The sequence below is a fragment of the Artemia sp. Qi Xiang Cuo genome, chromosome 5, assembly GCF_049724085.1.
Source record: "Artemia sp. Qi Xiang Cuo chromosome 5, ASM4972408v1, whole genome shotgun sequence".
In the NCBI taxonomy this organism is placed as follows: Eukaryota; Metazoa; Arthropoda; class Branchiopoda; order Anostraca; family Artemiidae; genus Artemia; species Artemia sp. Qi Xiang Cuo.
The window spans coordinates 30761382-30782388 of NC_142798.1; the positions used below are offsets into that span (position 1 = coordinate 30761382).

The 21007-nt window shown below is 36.3% G+C and overlaps 1 protein-coding gene across 1 annotated transcript in view; it reads right to left on the reverse strand.

Annotated features, from left to right (window-relative positions):
• Positions 1–21007, reverse strand: part of bchs (WD repeat and FYVE domain containing 3 bchs) — a 196171-nt gene that overhangs the window by 87374 nt on the left and 87790 nt on the right. The window contains exons 14-21 of the mRNA XM_089089485.1: positions 19479–19633; positions 13915–14047; positions 12030–12161; positions 9415–9629; positions 6985–7301; positions 6112–6330; positions 4413–4585; positions 8–236 (exon numbers count right to left, since the gene is read on the reverse strand). Of these exons, the coding sequence (XP_088945611.1) occupies positions 8–236; positions 4413–4585; positions 6112–6330; positions 6985–7301; positions 9415–9629; positions 12030–12161; positions 13915–14047; positions 19479–19633 (1573 nt within the window). The remainder of the gene's footprint in view (positions 1–7; positions 237–4412; positions 4586–6111; positions 6331–6984; positions 7302–9414; positions 9630–12029; positions 12162–13914; positions 14048–19478; positions 19634–21007) is intronic.

A 21007-nucleotide genomic window follows, 5' to 3' on the forward strand; every position in this document is an offset into this window, starting at 1 on the left:
ATATTACCTGGCATTTCTGGCGCTTGAAAGCAGCTAAGGTACCGTGGCCCAAGGCTAAAAACTCTTTCAACAGTATGTGGTGTCCACACATCCTCGACTAAATGACAAGGTCCTTGACGCCAAGCTAAGCGAGATATTTTTCTCCATGCAGGCGAAGTTCCAATAAAGGCGTTGACGGATCGAGTGACTATCAAATTCCCTGTTACTCCAGCAGGGTTTTGTGATATATATTGCAGCTACAAAGAAAAAAGAGCTTATCAATAAAAATTAACAGATAACAGATTGAATTGAAGTTATCAAGTATTTTGGGCAATAGGTTGCATCAAGACTGGGCTGGGTAATTGTAGACAGAGAAAAGCCAAGACCAGATAGTCCAAGTAATTGAGAGGCAAATGTTTCAATGGCTGAGGCACGGGTAAATGTGCAGGAGTTTGAATGACTCTCTTATTGGACACATACTTGTCAGGTTAGTTTTTGGAAAGGCATACCTGCCTATATATATATATATACACACACACACACACACACACACACACACACACACACACACACACACACACATCATCACACACACACACACACACACACACACACACACACACACACACACACACACACACACACACACACACACACACACACACACATCACACACACACACACACACACACACACACACACACACACACACACACACACACACACACACACACACACACACACACACACACACACACACACACACACACACACACACACACACACACACACACACACACACACACACACACACACACACACACACACACACACACACACATATATATATATATATATATATATATATATATATATATATATATATATATATATATATATATATATATATATATATATATATATATATATATATATATATATATATATATATATATATATATATATATATATATATATATATATATATATATATATATATATATATATATATATATATATATATATATATATATATATATATACACATATATATATATATATATATATATATATATATATATATATATATATATACGCGATGACATTTTACAAAAAAAAAAAGATAAAAATACTAGAAGGCATTTCATATTTCTGAGATAATCACCAAAACGTTTGCCAAACTGTTCTCAAAAGGATAATCTACAGATCAGTGTATAATCAATCACACCTCGATCCTCCCAAACTTCTCGCCTACATTGCCTTGCTGATCCTCTATTTCAGAGCAGCTTAGCAAATGGTTTTAGGCAATTATCGCATAAATGTGGAAATAACGACTTTTTAGCGAGAAAATGACGATGTTTTGTACGAAGTGTAAAGAAGTGTTAAAGTTATGCTAATCGTGATGAATATAGTGAAAGGTAAGTTTTCTGGCTGAACTTTAACAGAATTGCTCGGATGTTAACTATGCTTATAAAACCTGCACGATAGGGCAGAATTCGCAAAGTATTGGTCCATATTAATTATAAATGTGCAAGTTTGTAAACAGTTAAAATAATTAAAGGAGTCTTTCTTATATCTTAAAAAACTTTGTTATTATTATTTTAGATACTCTCTTGCCAAAAAACACATCCAACAATACAAAGTATAAATTTAAAAGATGTTCTATCGACCATTGTGTTGACTATGTATAGATAGTAATATACTGAATGTACATACAGGTAAAGTTTTAGTTACAATTATTTTAGTAGCTAAAGGTGGCATACGGCATTTCATCTTTTTGGGATAATTATTTGAAAAAAACTACGTTTTCTAAAGAGTTAAAGAGGCTGAGTTACAAGGTCGAACCTTAAAACGTACAGGGATTAGGAGGCACAGTTGGGGGGCTACCACCCCCCAAACCCCCGCTTTCGCAGCCTTTAAATATAAAAAAAAATTTCTTTAAACTGAAAGTAAGGAGCGACATTAAAACTTAAAACGAACAGAAATTATTCCGTATATGAAAGAGGCTGTGCCCTCCTCAACGCCTCGCTCTTTACGCTAAAGTTTGACTTTCTCACAACTCTTTTTTTAAACAATAAAAACTTTAGCGTAAAGAGCGAGGCGTTGAGGAGGGCACAGCCTCTTTCATATACGGAATAATTTCTGTTCGTTTTAAGTTTTAATGTCGCTCCTTACTTTCAGTTTAAAGAAATTTTTTTTATATTTAAAGGCTGCGAAAGCGGGGGGTTTGGGGGTGGTAGCCCCCCAACTGTGCCTCCTAATCCCTGTACGTTTTAAGGTTCGACCTTGTAACTCAGCCTCTTTAACTCTTTAGAAAACGTAGTTTTTTTCAAATAATTTCTGCACGTTTTTGTACAGTTTATTACTTATTATTGCTTGACTAACTGTTAGCTGATCGTGTCAGGAGTTAAAGTTGGGGGACTGCCTCCCCCCAAACCCCCCGCTCTTGAACATTCTTGTGTTAAGGCTTTTAATTCCTGAATACTCAAATCACGTCGTACAGGGTGCCTCCTAATCCCTGTACGTTTTAAGGTTCGAACTTGTGACTCAGCCTCTTTAACAGCCCCCCAACTGTGCCTCCTAATCCCTGTACGTTTTAAGGGTCGACCTTGTAACTCAGCCTCTTTAACTCTTTAGAAAACGTAATTTTTTTCAAATAATTTAAAACAGAAACTGAGTTTCTTTTCAAAGTGTATAAAAAAGATACTCTGATAGTGAATCAAAACCGGATTTTCAGCCTGACAGTCGAGAGTATCAACAGCTGGACTATACAAACACACTAATAATTGTTGTTTAGCAAATAGAAGCTATTTCCGACGCAAGCAAATTCCCAAAACTCTTGATATGTGGTTTTGATAACATGGAAGGAGTGATCAGATTGAGCTGAAATTTCAAGGATAAGCTTCCAGACCCCAGTAAAGCTTATCCTCTAAATTTCAGCCCAATCAGACACCGTTAAAGGGGGGGGTTGTGGTGGGAAAAATTAACATGGGCTAATATAGGAAAACGAGGTTTTTCGTAAATGTAAATTCGGGGGATAATTTTTTCGGTATGAAAATATCAAAAGGCCCTAACAGGTCTAATTCTGCTTCGAATGAGTCCTCATTCACCCATATCCGTTGCCAACTGTGGCCTGTAGGCGTGGCTAACAAAAAAAAAGAAGAAATGAATTTTAAGGGGATACATTTGTTTTTTTTGAAAACAGTTAAGTGTTGATTTTACTGATCTGAATATTTGAGAATCAGCTACCGTGTTATAGAAAAGCTTAACTACTAAATTTGATCCTAATCGAACAACGATAAATGGGGGATGTGGTTAGAGGGTCCAAACTTCCGGCCCAGTTTACCCCATGAAGATAAAGTCGGAGGAGGATGAAATTTTGCAAGTTTCTTAGTTTGAGCTTGGGCTACAAAATGAGATTACTGCCGTCTCTCTGCGACCTCTAGGACCTGAAATCGCTTAACATTGTGGTGGGTCGCCTCTTTATAGAGGCACAAGTGTGCCTCCTTGATTACTAAAAAACGCTTCCCAAACTGTTGTCAAAGGAACGATCTGCTGGGCAGTGTAACACTTCGATCCTCCCAAGCTCCTTACCTAAATTGCATTATTGATCCTCTATCTTAGAGCAGCTTAGCCAATGGTTTTTGGTAATTATATCAGAAGTGTGGAAATGTCAGATGAGACTTTTTAGCGAGACAACGACGATGTTTTGACAGAAGTATATCCTTTGACATCTCAAAAGTTCCTTGATATACCATCATAACTCAACAGTTGAAGTTAAGGAAATGGACTGTAAATGTGGATGTCTCGGGTTCAAATCCCACTGACAGTAGTTCTTCACAACGCATTCCCATTGCCGTTAAATAGTTTCCCGGGCTAATTGTATACTGGATATTCTGGACCCAGTTATACTTGTCTAATACGAAGCAGTTGGTTCTAGCACTAAAATGACTTTCTTAACTAGGTTCCTATTCCTTTAGTGTCATTAAAATCAACAAAGAACATAATGTAGCATTCAGCTATATACTTGAAAAATATTAAATTTTCGACAACATTTTAATGCATTTTCTTTACCTCCATGCAAAATTTTGTGAAGGAGTGTGGCTAGAATATTTAAAATATTGCTTTTGACATCCAAATGAAGCACCTTTTAAATTTAATTGTCAAATTATTTTCCATATACTTACAACCAACGACATAAATAAGAATCAGTTAAAACAAGAAGGATTAATACTTAAGAAGGATTAAACAGGATTAATACAAGAAGGAATAAAACAAGAAGGAAAAACAAGAAGGATATAGCAATTTTCTATCTCAAAGCATTTCAGAGCATTCCATATCATTATCATAATTTCTGCTTACTTTGATTTTTAACAATATGTTTTAATTTTGTAGAAAAAACTTTCTACTAAATTTATAAATAAATCTCTTACTTTGCATGTGTGGATGTGTTGACCATTGATATATAATGAAAATTGCGAATGTTTCAGCACTGCTTTGTTAAACACGAAAACCATATGATTCCATTGTCCTTCTTGTATAAGCTCCGGGTTCCAGATACGCACAGCCCCTTCACCAGTAACGTCCGGCTCCCAATCACCAGTTGCTATAATAAAAATGAATATATGTGCAAAAGAAATATTACACTTTCCACAGAGACCGTTAAGTCCAAAGCTCAATGTAAAGCGCCACCTACAATAAGAATATTGACAGACACAAACTTCTTGAGGTCTAAATGAATTATTAAGAAACGGAGCAAAAGAAGTATTCAGAAAGCTCAATTGTGAGAGGGGTTAGAATAATATAAAAAACCCACCTTTAGAACAATAGATGTAGGATATACTTTGTCCAATAAAGTATACAGTCGCAACAGGGTAAACATTACCCTAGAGACATCTTAACAAGCTATATGACAAATCCTTTTGAATTCTAACAATACAGGGTATATTCATACTTATCAGGCAACATTTTCTTTTGTATCTCAAGCACCGCTCAAGCGATGCCTAAAGTGAAGAGCCATACTGCTGCAATGTGAATTAATTTTTTTCAGAGCCAATTCCTATGGAAAGGGGGAGAGGTGTATAAACTTTAAAGGGGACTCGTTCGATTTGAAATTCCAAGTTATAGTGCACTTTTTAAGAGTAAAAAGTGATCGCAGGGCAATCAGTCTCCCCCCACGGATTTTCTTGCTGCCCTTCATCCAAAGACATCCGATTACAATTTTGATAAAGGCATTTTGTTTAAGATACTCAAAAGGTTAAATAACTATGCATTTAGGGAATAAATAGCCCCCCACAGCCCCTGGGGCAAGGGCTGAAAGTTATGCAAGTTGCCTATAGCTTACATATAGTTTTTTATTGGGAAAAGGGGGCATGTTTGACCCTGCGTCTCCAAAAAAGCTTAGGATTTTAAGGTGAAACTTTCAGAAAATGTTGAGGAGGATGTTGAACAAAATCAAAACAAGATGTGGATGTTGTTTATCAAAATGGCGCATCAGCAATATTTAAGGAACAGCTGAGGAGCACTACGCTGAAACTGTCGAGCATGTTAAGGGGATGTTGAATATCGTGTAGAAACCAGCCCCATCCCCCCACCGCTTTTTTCAGACACCTCCCCTCCTAAATACGGATCAAAATTTTTAAAGTTCAATTTAATGAAAATAGTCAAAAGTCCAATGGATATGCCTCCAGGGATGCCATGCCCCCCTCGTTACTCACCCCCCCCCCCCAGGCACAGATTGTAAATTATAAGTTATAAAATTTGCCCATTTTTTGCATGCAGTATTTATCATTGGGAAAGGGGGTTTTGTCGGTTTTGTTGAGCGTCAGTCATTGAGAAACAGCGAAGGCTTTACAGTTCTTAGGCAAAGCACCGTCGGCACGCCTAATTAAAAAAAAAAAAAAAAAACAAAGCAAAATGAAGAATCAAGCTGAAGAGACGATAACAAAAGCAGGCGGAAGACCCCATGATCGAAACTAAACCTGTAAAATACAGTGAGTTCTCAGGTAATACACTTTAAGGCTGGTGCTCTCCTATTGGTTCGCACAGATAGTCATGAAGATATAATCATGATCCGATGCTATTTACAGAAAATGAGTAAAAGCGAGGAAAACGAAAATTATGGTATCATACCTTTAGAAAGTGGCGATTCTTGTGTTGATACAATCAGCGCACGGTCGCGGGCTGAAAGAGCCAGCGCCAAACAAATGAATTGTTCATCTTTTCCAGAAATAGAGCGAACAACAGTCAATAGACGAACAGGATGCAGTTCCGACTTTGAATCCGAATATTTCTCCACATAAATCCATGATGAATATGTCATACCCGTTACCGGAGGGAAGCATCTGTCACCTATAAACAAGTGTGAAATCTATATTAGACTATTGAACAGCTTTACTATCGTACTATTCAAATGTTTAATGAGCTGTGCATAGTAAACACATGCTGTAAGATGTGGTCAGACAGAATTGAACAGACTGCCAATGTTATAATTTGAAACTTCTAAGTTGCACTAGGGGATTACAATCTTAGTTGCACTAGGGGATACAATGTTAGAATGTTAGATAAGGCTTCGGAACAATTTTATCCCCTTTGCTGCTAGATCTCAACCTTTCCAATGTTCTTATCTTTGCTACATAAAGTAAAATTCCTCTTTTACATCTAGTCATTAGGATGGAACTGAGAATGCAGAGGAATTCCTTCCTACAGTTTATACAAAAAGTCGCTTGTGCAAAGATTACGAAAGATAGCCTATTAGACCCCACTCGACCATTAACTACTTGTAAAAAAGTGTCGATGAGTTTGCACTTCATCAAGGGCCAAGATAAATTGTACACACTGTACACACGACAAAAAATGAAGAAAATCCGGGTTAAAATACGTATTTTGCAAGCAACTCATCCCCTTCCTCGGAAAGCCTTCTGCCCCCCCCCCCCCAATAAAGGTAGGATATTTTAGCCTCAATGGAGGCACACATACTCTAAAGGCAAAAAAAATATTCCTTACCCATACCGATTCCCCCATTGACACTTAGGTCTCCTGTTACTCCTAGAGCACTCATACCAACGACTCCAGCTGATTGTGGCGCAAGGCTAGGAACGAATAGTCCTCCAAATCCCTCTGATGACATTTCAAACTCCACAAAAGGTGGAGAAATAACAGAGACAAGTCCTTGAGGCATAGACATGGCAACCAGGGTTTTTATTCTAGACACAGGGACGGGTTGACGGTGGTATTTAATCGACTGTATAAAAGTATAGTCCTCTTTTCTAGGAAGTTCTGGTGAAAAGGTATTTAGTGGTGACCCAAGACGCAGAAAAGACCTGAAATAAGAGTTATCATATAATGATAGGTCAGCGAAATTCAAGCAAAAGTGAAATCAAGTGCTCTGTGCAGATTTTAATTTCATATACAAACTCCTTCGATACACAAATAAAACGAAATAGAAAAACTGTTAGAAAACACGGCGTTTCTTGCTTATGGTCAAATCAAAATAATAATTATGTATTTCTATAATATTGTAAAAAAATTTCAATCTTTCTTTGCTTAAAAGTTTAAAAACACACTAAAGAAATTGTAGCCATAAACATCTCGAGGATTAATCTGTAAAAGAGAAAAAGCGGGGGAATATAGTAGACAAGAGAGATCTCCTGGCTGCCTACCTGAGTTTCCTTAAGCGAATCTTACGCTTTTACCCATATTTGTTCATGTCTGCTTCGCATTCTTCTGAGTCTTCATTCTCTTTTGCACCAAACTGGCTATCCCATTTGCACCAGGATGGCATGGGCATCACCAGCATTAACAACAAAATTCAGTCAAACACTACATTAGTTTTTATATTTTAATCTTGAACTTTTTATTTATCATACCTTATATTATTTATCACACTATACCTTAACTTTTCTTTTGTAATGCCAATAAATGATTTTTTACTCTTTTTTTTAAATGACGCAAGGGAGCTCCTACCTCTCAGCTCTTCCGGGATCACATGCCATATCTTTGCACATGTTATATTTGGACCAAAATCTGATTGTACAGTAAGGGTGAAGGGTATGTGCAGGTCTGATGACGATCGAGTAGGCAAATTATGATGGTCCGAGATAGACCGGAACAAAATTTAGTTGATCGCATATTTGAATTTCAACAAACATCGGTTTAACTTTTACACACATTGACCTATATTCGCTAATTTAGGAAATTCTTCGCCTCTTGGTATACATTTCGGCTGGATCTCCAATTGGATTCGCCCTTTCTGGAAGACTGGCTATACACATAATACTCACGCTGTCACCTGCTGTTTTATCTTAAAACTTGAGTTTAATTGCTGGTAGGTTTTGGAACCTACCAACGGTTCATAAAATAGGAATTTGTAAATCATGGGATGAACAAAAAAGGGAAGAATAAAAAGCATGCATTTTATATCTTGGAAATTCTACAAGCAAAAACAAGTAAGTAAGTATGTATGATGGCACTAGACTCTTAAGGTCCAAACCGGCGGTGCTGATCTCCGTTTCGTGGCTCTTCAGCCAGAAAGTGCAATATGGGGTTGGAGGCCAGCCTTCATGTGCTTTCGCACACCCTTCCTGCTTACCTTTCCCAGATTCCTCCAGGTACCCATTTAGAGTTGGGTCGACTCTGGCTGAGCTAACAGAATCACGCCACTGATCCCCGTCCCAAACCAAATAATCGGCAACGCCAGGAATCGATCCCGTGCCCCTCGGATGAAGGTTTCCCAACCCAACGCTCCAACAACTTCAAGCAAAAGGAAGAAGATGTAAAACAAAAGGAAGAAGATGTTATGAAGACATTATGGGAAATTATGTGATTAGCCATTATGTGAGCCTAATTATGGGGGGGGGGAATATTACTCAAAACTTTTTATTTCTCACAAACTGATTTGCAAACCCTATCATGACCCAACTTTGTTTTTATACGTAGATTTTCATAAAAAAAAAAAAATCCGTAATTACAGAATTAACAGACAATTAGACGAAAAATATTCAAATTTGCTACAACAGCTTTTATCAGCCTGTCGCACAAAGTTCAGCTAATGAAGTCTAAAAGAAATTTTATGAAGTGCTTTTTTTGCTGGTAGCTCAAATTTTGGTAAAAGTTACGTATTTGGATTATCATGAAAATAAAAATGAACCAAAATCTATATAATTTTCGGAATCCTACTTTAAAATTATATATAAATTTAAATAGCTCCTTAAATAGCAAAGAAACACATTTAAGTGGGTTAAAATCACTTGTATTCAGCTCTTCCATCCTCTTGCCACGCCGAGTCTGTCGTAAATGGACAATCTAAATATGGAAATTAAGAGAAACAAAATTTTAGGTTCCATCCTCATTTCAGCTATCGACAGAAAAAGCCAACCTTAATCAGTTTAAAAAATAATAATAATATCAAAAAATAATAAAACCGATTATACTTACCTAAGGTCTCTTGGTTCCAAAGCATGTGAAGCTAGTCTTTCAAGTAACTGCATAAGGGGACCATGCAAAAAATGACTTTCATCTAAGAGTACGAGCTCTCCAACAGTTAAGCAGTAGTTTGGCAAAATTGCATCACACATCACTTGAATATTTCGCTCAGACCTCATAAGACTTTTTAGCTTGTCAAAAATGAAGTTCTGAAGGGTCGCAGACATCTAAAGCAAGAAAAGTAGTGCGGTCAAAATAGTAAGTCCTCAAATTTGATAAATTTTCACCTTATCTTTCACCCCTCCCCATCACAGCTTCATAAACAAAGCTTTCTGAACTGATTTTTCAAGAAATCACAAGAATTAACGATTAACAAAAAGTACAAAAATAAATGTTTGAGACTAAAAATTATTTACTTACGCACGATCTATACGTATGTTAGAGAGTATAAAACGGTCTGACTTCTTTTGTAGAATTTACTGAGTGCTTTTTATCTGTCTAAAAGCTCTTGGTAACTTTAAGAGTAAGTTCAGACGTTTGGGAAAAACGCATGGGATTTCCTATACGGAGAATTTTATAGCCAAAAGGAGAAGTTTATAGCCAAACTCCGAATGGGAATTACGAAACTCCCTATCGGAATTCCGATAGGGAGAATGGGAATTCCGCTAGGGAGAATTTTATAGCCAAAACGAGAAGTTTATAGCCAAACTCCGAATGGGAATTACGAAACTCCCTATCGGAATTCCGATAGGGAGAATTTTATAGCCAATAGGAGAAGTTTATAGCCAAACTCCGAATGGGAATTACGAAACTCCCTATCGGAATTCCGATAGGGAGAATGGGAATTCCTATAGGGAGAATTTTATAGCAAAAAGGAGAAGTTTATAGACAAACTCCGAATGGGACATACGAAACTCCCTATCGGAATTCCGATAGGGAGAATTTTATAGCCAAAAGGAGAACTTTATAGCCAAACTCCGAATGGGAATTACGACACTCCCTATCGGAATTCCGATAGGGAGAATGGGAATTCCTATAGGGAGAATTTTATAGCCAAAAGGAGAAGTTTATAGCCAAACTCCGAATGGGAATTACGAAACTCCCTATCGGAATTCCTATACGGAGAATTTTATAGCCAAAAGGAGATGTTTATAGCCAAACTCCGAATGGGCATTACGAACCTCCCTATCGGAATTCCGTGCGGGAGAATGGGAAATCCTAAAGGTCGACTTTGATACCCCAAATGTTAAGGTTATCGCCACACTCAGAATTGGAATTACGAAACTCACTATCGGACTTCCGATAGGGAGAATTTTATAGCCAAAAGGAGAAGTTTATAGCCAAACTCCGAATGGGAATTACGAAACTCCCTATCGGAATTCCGATAGGGAGAATTTTATAGCCAAAAGGAGAAGTTTATAGCCAAACTCCGAATGGGAATTACGAAACTCCCTATCGCAATTCCGATAGGGAGAATGGGAATTCCTAAACGTCTCAACTAACTATAACACGGATTTTAACTAATTCAAATAGGCTAATGAAAAGAGTTTAATGAAATCTATCAAACTTCAGATTTCACCAAATTTTTAGACCTAGAGTATTAGCAAAATAGTCGCTGCCCTATTTTACTAATACTTATTTGGAATAATACTAATTCGGAATATTCTGTAGAGTAAAATTTCTTGTTAATTAAGTTTTTCAATATAACCCGAAATGGCTAAATATCTTAATCAGATTTATATAGCTATAATAAAACTTCCCTACGCCTACTATTGGGTGTTATAACTATTTGTCTGTTCTTAAATCCAATAAATCACCTCACAAAGTACCCATCATTAAGCGTTTTAATCCTTAGTTACCCATCATCCAGACATACAAGCCGAGATAATTCAACTGCAACTGCCTCGAAATTAGTTAATTTAAAGCGCTAATCTGGGTTAATGCTATTTACTAAGGAACGGACAGGATAAACAATTTTACTGATTATAAATAAGTACATATAGTTACACACAGTAATTAGAACTTTTCCTTGGAATTGTGGGGGGGGGGGGAGAGTAAAAATCAAAAAGTGCTTTTCAGCAAGAACTGTTCAATTTCTGCCGGGGTTTTTTGGACCGATCTCAGAGAGTGCAATTAGCTTACACCACAGTTTGAAAAGTTTTCAACCACAGTTCTATAACCAAATTTGGTTATAGGGGCATTTTACCATTTACACGTATTGCCTGGAATTTATTTGTTTAGTTTTGACCTAATAGGTCATTTTGAGTCATCAACCTTATTTCTCAAAGAAAATCTTCCGTATATCTTCTCGTTTATGCATGTTTATGCAGATATTCATTGAGCCCCAAGCTAAACAATAACTGTTTGTTGCAGGTCAATCTATAGGGCCTATGGAAATTATCGCAGAAGGGTTACAACAAAATACAATACATAAAAATTAGTTATATTTTTATAAAATAAATACAAAAGCAATCGAATCAAACCAAAGAATTTTGATTAGTTAAGATACTGAAATAAATTTATAAATCATGCATTATAGTCGAACTTTAAGCTTTTAAAATTGAGAGGTTAAATAAACAAATAAGTCAAAAAGTTACAGCCACCAATATATAATAATAGAAACATACTTGTAGGTCGCTCTCATGATAAATACTTGGAATTAGCTGAAACATGGTAAGGACTACTCCAGGGTGGGCTATAGTGGATATTCCAGAAACTGGCACAAGCAGAGAGCTGTTCTCGCATTTTAAACCTTTTGCCTGGAAATAAATGAAAAACAATTAAACGTGAAAAGTTCAAATTTCAGCAGTCACTTTCTCATAAACCTTTTCTTTAGTAATCCAAGTTCATTAAAAATTACAAGACGAATTACAGTGTTCCAAATTATCCCTTTTTTTTCCTTTTTTTACGGAAGTCATGGTACATTATTGAACTTTTTTCACTGACTGATTATATGTCCACCTCATTAGAAAAATAAATACATCTTACACAATATTTGCACTATAAAAAAATCTAGCGTTTTGACTTCATTTTTAATTTCGAAGCGTCAATCCAATGTTTCTAGAAAATATTTAGGAACTATACTTAAATTCACAAAAGAAATGTTAGTTTTAATTTGAGGATTAGCAATAGTGGCTTTGAAGAGAGGCTTTCTTAGTAAATTTGTTTGACCGTTTGGTGAACTATTACTGATTTGTGCAATGTTTAGAGCAGTTGTGCAACTTGTTGGAATATTTCCTTTACCTCTCACTTCCTCTTGAAGATACGAAAATTTCGTATCGAGTTAGGTCGTATATTCTTTCTGAATAAAATCGGAAAAAAATAGGACAGAAAAACTTCAATTTACAGCCCTTCGGTCAAAAGTCTGCACTATACAGCCTTTAAAGGTCAACTGTAGTGCGTAAAACAAGAATTAGGTCAGAATACAACACCTCTTAAAATATTCAGAATGACGTACCTAAGAAAAACTTCAGTCTCATCCATCCACACGAGACGTTTCGGGGCATTCCTTTCGACAGAACATGAACCAGGCCTTGATATGACAATTTTTGTTTTGTCATTCCAGATGAATTGTCTACGGATAGTTTTGAGTGCCTGTTGGACTGACCGTATATTAAATACAAACTTTACGAAAAATTAGATATTTTCCCAATTTCTAGGGCTATAATAAGAGAAAGATTGAGATAGCTAGGACACATTTTGCAAATAGATTGCCAAAGATCGTTCTTTTCGGCCATCATCTAGGGCCAAACAAAGTGCAGTCGTACTAAAAAGAAATGTGAAGAAGTCATAAAGAAGGATGTATGGGGAACTAGAACCTTTTGGGAGGTAGTTAAGAGTTAGTCGAATAGGCGTGGAGGTAGTCGAATAGGTTGGGGTGAAGGAAGAGTGTGAGCAGCTGTGTTGTTGCAGTGAGTTTCTAGCAGTATCCGTAGTAGTATTCTGGATCACCGACGTAAACAGACATTTCCTTAATGACAACTTGCACAGGCAGACTGAAACTTGAAAACTTTTTCATTTAAAATACATTTAATTAGAGGTTTTTTTTTATTTAAGTTGACTAATTACATTTTTAATTCCAATTAACGACATTTTCTAATCCCCTATAGTTCAATGTTGAATCGAATTTTACGTCAATCCGTGAATCATGTTTCAATCCCTTTATTCGTAGACAAATTTTAGCAATTGCTGAAGAACCAGAAAAATATCTTATTTCCTTTCATAATAGCATAGCAGTGAGCCCAATCAACCAGGTTCTATTTCTGTTTATTGTTATCTGCTTTTCACAAAAAGCTAATGTACCTAAAGCAAATTGATATTTTTAATGTCTTCACGACGGTGTGAAGTCACTTTTAGATTTGAGCTTCATATATAAATGAACAGCCCGAATAGAGTCCGCTGTAGTGAGAGAAGGATAAAAATAAAACAAATAGTCATTGTTAGCTAATAAATAGGCACAAATAAACTAACACTGATAACCTAATCACAATGAGTCAATCAAAATTAACCTACTGAATTCACATCTCCACATAAGGATCTACTGATTCTCGATAGAGCTTCACGGCTGTAGGCGTCTATAGCAAGATCATAAAGCATACGAAAAACTAAACATGAATTACGAAGAGATACTGGGACCCTTTCACAGCTGAAAAATAAAATTTAAAAGTTTAAAAATTAATACATTCAGTCCAATTATTATTAATAATATAAATTGAGTATGCACTGCATGCATGGACAAATTCTTTTTTTCTTCTTTATTATCGCATTAGATCAATGATTCTACTAGTCAGACACCTATCCAATGGACAACGTGATGACTGTAACGGATCTCAAAATTTTACACTGCATAAATCGCTATCTATTATCTATTTTTAATCTGACGAATAAAAGTTCAAATAGGGATAAAATCCTTTTAATAGACAGTGTTTCACAGACAGTGATAGAAATTCACAAAAAATACCAGATATTTCTGTTATATATGCAGTGACCGTCATCAGTAATCAGTAATCGTCATCAGTAAAAAACTGATGACGGTCACTGCATATGTGACCGAAATATCTGGTATTTTTTTGTGAATTTCTATCACTGTTTGTGAAACACTGTCTATTAAAAATATTTTATCCCTATTTGAACTTTTATTTATCGTCATGGAAAGGCAGCGTCGTCTCCAAAATTATATTTTTAATCTGGCAATAATATTTTATTTGGCCACCACTGAAGAGCCATCGACCATAAGACGAGCCAAAATCAGATTTGGGGCCACAATAAATCACAATTTAAATAATAACAAAACTATTTAAATTTAAGTGTTCTCGATAATGAAAGATAAGCGTCCTAGGGTTATAATGAAACCCTATATTTGAGGCATGAAGCATGACCAATTACCAAAAATCATACTTTCTGGCCATTCACATAGAACCAAACGAAACGTAGGTCGTCCGAGACTAGGGCAGGAAGAGGTCAAAAGAAAGGATTTAAAGACCATTGCAACTTCTTGGGAGGGAGTAGAGTGTCGCTTGTACATCAGAAATCTTTTTTACTATTGTAGTGTCTGGTTGAATACGTTTCCTTTCCACCTTAGTCCTCTTCATGTGTTATAAGATTTAGCTATCCAAATTTTAAGTCGTCTCCACAACCAAGTCTCGGTAAAAGAATCATAGACAGCACAATAGCGCTGCCTAAGTAAAGAACGATGTTGGCGCAATGAATTTTTTTTTTTGTTCTTGGTCTTAGACCAGGACACTTCGTATCGAAGGAGTTGTCGTAGAAACTTTGAAAGGGGTTCATTCGATTGGAAATTGGAGTGGCTTGTGCCCTTTTTAGTAGTCGAAAGTAATTGGAAGGCAACTAACACCCCTTCCACCCACACCATTTCCCCAAACACTTCCAATCAAAATTTTGAGATAGCCATTTTGTTCAGCGTAGTTGATTTCCGAATAGAAATTATGTTTTTGAGGAGGACACTCCCCCACAACCCTCAGGGAAAGGGTTGTAAGTTATGCTCTGGGGCCATATAAGGTTTTTATAGAAAGTTTTGTCGTAGAAACTTCAAAAAAAGCAAGTTCTAACCCCCTCTCACGCCCTCTTTTTCATTGGGTCTTTGAGGATGACAACACCCCCCCCCCCACAGCCCTCAGGGCAAGGGTTTTAAGTCATGCCCTGGAGGCATATAAGGTTTTTTTTTTATAGAAAGCCTTGTCGTAGAAACTTCAAAAAGGGCTCATTCGATTTGAAATTGAAACGGCTAGTGCCCTTTTTAATAGTCGAAAGTGATTGGAAGGCAACTAACACCCCTTGCACGCCCACCATTTATACAAACACATCCAATCAAAATTTTCAGATAGCCATTTTATTAAAAGTAGATGAACGGTCCGGAAATTATGACACTCCCCCCACAGCCCTCAGGGTAAGGGTTGCAAGTTATGCCTTGGGCACATATAAGGTTTACATTGAAAGCTTTGTCGTAGAAACTTGAAAAATGGCTCATTAGATTGGAAATTCAAAGGGCTAGTGCCCTTTTTAATAGTCGAAAGTGATTTAAGGGTAACTAGCCCCCTCTCATGCCCACCTTTTCCCCAAACACATCCAATCGACATTTTTAGATAGCCATTTTGTTCAACGTATTTAAAAGTTTTACAAATTAGGTATGTGAGGATGATAACCTCCTTCAGAGCCCTCAGGGAAAGGGTTGTAAGTTATGCCCTGGGGTCATATAAGGTTTTTATAGATAGTGATGTTGTAGAAACTTCAAAAAGGGCTTATTCGATTAAAAATTAGAAGGGCTTCTGCCCTTTTTAACAGTCGAAAGTGATTGGAGGATAACTAACACCCCTCTCACACCCACCATTTCTCCAAATACATCCAATCAAAATTTTGAAATAGCCATTTTGTTCGAAGTAGTTAAAAAGTCTGGAAATTATGTTTTTGAGGATGACACTCTCCTCACAGCCCTCGGGGTAAGGGTTGTATAGTATGCCCTTGGGGTATATAAGGTTTTTTTTTATTATAGAAAGAGTTGTCGAAGAAACTTCACAAAGGAATCATTCGATTGGAAATTGAACGGCCTAGTGCCCTTTTTAAGAGTCGAAAGTGACTGGAAGGCACATCCAATCAAAATTTTGAGATAGCCATTTTGTTCAACGTAGTTGAAAGGTCCAAAAATTATATCTTTGAGGATGACACTCCCCCCAGAGCCCCCAGGGTAAAGGTTTGAGTTGTGCCCTGGAGGCATATAAGGTTTATATTGAAAGCTTTGTCGTAGAAACTTGAAAAATGGCTCATTAGATTGGAAATTCAAAGGGCTAGGGCCCTTTTTAATCGTTGAAAGTAATTTAGGGGCAACTAGCCCCCCTCTCATGCCCATCTTTTCCCCAAACACATCCAATCAAAATTTTTAGATAACCATTTTGTTCACCGTATTTAAAAGCTATAGAAATTAGGTCTTTGAGTATGATAACCCACTCAGAGCCCACGGGACAAGGGTCGTAAGATCTGTCCTCGGGGCATATAAGGGTTTTTATAGATAGTGATGTTGTAGAAACTTCAAAAGGGCTCATTCAATTGGAAATCAGAAGGGCTTGAGCCCTTTTTCATAGTCGAAAGTGATTGGAGGATATATAACACCCCTCTCACACCCACCCTGTCCCCGAACACATCCAATCAAAATTTTGAGATAGCCATTTTGTTCTACGTAGTTAAAAAGTCCGTAAATTATGTTTTTGGTGATGACACTTCCCCCACAGCCCTCAGGGCAAGAGTTGTAAGTTATTCCTTTGGGGTACATACGGTTTTTTTTTATAATAGAAAACGTTGTCGTAGAAAATTCAAAAAGGAGTCATTCGATTGGAAACTGAAACGGCTAGTGCCCTTTTTAATAGTCAAAAGTGATTGGATGGCAAGTAACGCCCCTCTCACGCCCACCATTTCCCCAAACATATCCAATCAAAATTTTGAGATAGGCATTTTGTTCAACGTAGTTGAAAGGTCCGGAAATTAAGTCTTTGAGGATGACAAACCCCCACAGTCCTCAGGGCACGGGTAGTAAGTTATGCCCTGGGGCATATAAGGTTTTATAGAAAGTGTTTTCGTAGAAACTTCAAAAAGGGCACATTTGATTGGAAATTGAAATGCCTAGCGGCTTTTTTATTAGTCGGAAGTGATTGAAAGGGAACTAACCTCACCCCCAACATTTTCCCAAACAAATCCAATCAAAATTTTGAGATAGCAATTTTGTTCAACGTAGTTGAAAGGTCTGGAAATTAGATCTTTAAGTATAACAACCTCCCCCCCAGCCCTCTGGGATAAGGTTTAAGCTATACCCTGGGGGCATATAAGGTTTTTATTGAAAGCGTTGTCATAGAAACTTCAAAAGGGCTCATTCGACTGGGAATTGAAATTGCTAGTGCCTTTTTTAACAGTTGAAGGTGATTGGAGAGCAACTAACGCCCCTCTAACGCCCACCATTTCCCCAAACACATCCAATCAAAATTTTTAGATAGCCATTTTGTTTAACGTAGTTGAAAGTTCTGGAAATTAGGTCTTTGAGGATGACAACCCTCTCACAGCCCATGAATCTGCATTGTAAGTTTAGTATACATATATTGATATTTAGTAATCAAAATGCTAATATTATTTGATTTATTTAAGTTATAAAAGTAAAAACATTTATATTTTTTCAGTAAAGTGCAAATTATGTTCTGGCCCTGGGATGGCATAGGGGTTTTGAGCCCTATTTATGTTAATTTCTGCTCGTTTTGAGTTTGACTCGGTTATGTATTGTATTTTCTGTTCGGTTTGGGTTTAATTTATTTATCGATGCTGATTTGTGGTTCCACGCTTGGTAGATTATTTTATTTTTGCTTATTTTTGGTTTAGTGGGGTTCTTTACTTTTCTTTGAAAAACTTATTTTGTGGAAAGTTTTTTTTAATTGATTATATGAAAAAGTCAGAATGATACCAGTGTTTGGTTTGCTTATTACAGTAAAGCAAAGCTAATCTAAAAATAGTAATCTAGAGCCATGTTGCAATATTAGGTTTCTGCTAGGAAATCAAGTCCATAATTATTCAACTACACTAGCTCAGAATGTTCGAACACCTACTGCATTGATTCGATCTACTTTTTCTTCTTGATATATAGGACCAAATTGTTGCTGAGATGTACCCTAAGATATTAAACATATTTGTAGCAATAGCAGCAGTAGAATTAGTAGTAGTAACATAGTAGTAGTAGCGGTAGAAGGGGTAGTAATAGTAGGCTAGTAGCAGCAGTGGTTATGGCAACAGTAGCAGGAATCGTCGTCGTAGTACTAGTAGTATTTGTAATAGTAGCAATCACTTCACTTAGTAACCTCATCTATTGAGAGCCCAGTTAAACTATAAAAGCTAAAACAAACAAAAATCGGACAAATATCCTCAAAAGCACCAGAATAACATAAGTTTAAATCTCAAAAACTGCTACTGAAAAAAAAATATAAGTGTGTTGATAGTGATCATGATTAATTATTGCTATTACCTTGATGCTTTTTCATTTATAGAGTTCTGACTGCTGTACTAATTTTTTGCCAAAAAACGGGCTTGGTGCACAGCTGTAATTTCACCATTTATGTTAAGCTTAACGTCTTTTATTATTTATGAAAGGTGTGATGCATAATCTTACTTGGCAATTCCAGCGTAATTACTCTTTAACCAAACGTACAACCGTACATATAGCATCACCATGGCGGAAATACCAGTGATATAGTAAAGATACAAAATGACAATTAACAGTAAATGACAATTGTAAACCAGACAGCATGATATGGATATAATCTATATAGATAGAAAAAACTTATAAATCAGTTGCAGCAACAGAGAAGGCCTTATTTTACAATATGTAAAACACAGAGGAAAGAAAAAGACTGAAAATAACTTTTGAAATTTTTCTTGTTCATGATGACTAATTGTTTGAGCAATTACAATCCATATGGGTAAACACAAAATTTGAAACTATACCAAATAAAAAAAGTAAAAAAAAAACCCAGTTAATTAAACAAAAAATTCAGAAAACATTATCTTACAATTAAAACTAAAAATTATACCTTTCTTCATATTCCTCGGGGACATTCCCATGAAATAATGAATGAAAAGAAGCTTCCTCGGTAGGCAGAAAATTTTGAACGCTTGATTTTAGATCCTTTTCTTTGGAAAAACACCCTAGAAGTCTAAGAGAATCACAAAGACTTGTCTTGCAAATCTAAAAGAGAAGAGGGAAAAGATTTTACGGTAAAAAGAAAAAGATAGTTGGTATAGTTTGTAAGCATGCAACTCAGATGACAAAACTTAGCTTCACTGGGAGATCCAGAGGGTGGGTCCAATCCCAACCCAGACTTCTGATTATGGTATAGCTTCATTTTACGTACTTTTGAATTCCATTAATGTGAATCTGTCGAGCAAAATAAAAGAATAAGTGATATCATCAACATTCGATCGAGCCACACAGCCCTCTCCTCAACTTCTCAAATCCTGGATCCACCACTATTTAGCTCAAAAATAACAACTTAAGTATAGTATATTGTCGGGCTGCCGTAAGATATATTAAAAAAAAAAATCAAATATAATGCACAGATCCACACAAAGACTCCACTGCCTGTAAAGGAGGGGCGAAATACAAATACAATAGAAACGCAACTCATAAGCAGACAATAAAAAAAAGAGAGCGATGGAGGGACGGAGAGAGAGAAAGAAATAGAGAAAGGGAAGATTTCAGCAGTTTGCAAGAATTTATTCTGATCACTCAGCAAAACAAGACCGGCGAGCAATATAAAAAAAGAATAAGAAACTGAAACAAAAAAATTTAAGTCAGTCCTTCAAAGGTTCCAAACGAGTGTTATTCTGAGCCAAATCAGAAAAAGTATTCAATAGAATATGACACGGAACTAAGTGAGTAAAATCAGATCTCACTATTGGAGTATGTGGAATTTTAATGTTCTGAGAACTAGAAAACTGATAATTCGACCGATCAAATACAAATAAATAAATGAGACTAAAGGACCTGAGAAGATCACCGTGGAGCTGAAGAGAAGTGAAGGATGCAAAGGAAAGAATATCAAGCTTTTCAATATCCAGTTGCGGTAAAGCTGCTGAATGATTTGGTTCCTATATTAGATTTTTGGTTTTATTGTAAGTGTTAAAAGGGGTTAACAAATAAGGAAAAGTAGACACCCATACGAGAGAATTAAACTGTAAAAAAGGATACCCAGGATTGGCCAAGAAAAAATATGTGTGAGCTTTCTTTGAATACCAAGCTTCTGCATACCTTCATTTTAATCAAACCAATATGGTGTTTAAAAGATAGATTCACATCAAGAAGGATGCCAAAGAAACGGACAAAGCCATTCTTTGATCTACTGATAGAGCCTTTGATCTACAAATGAAGTTCAGATAGTTGAGGTTAAACCAGAGATACACGAGAAAATACTAGATTTAGAAACGTTTAGGGCAAGAGAGTTAGCATGAAATCAACGTAAAACTCTCTCGAAGAGGTCCACTAGCTGTGTATTAGCCTCAGATTCCACACTCCCTGAAATAACAAGGGTGCTATCATCAGCAAAAGCAACATGAGAATAAA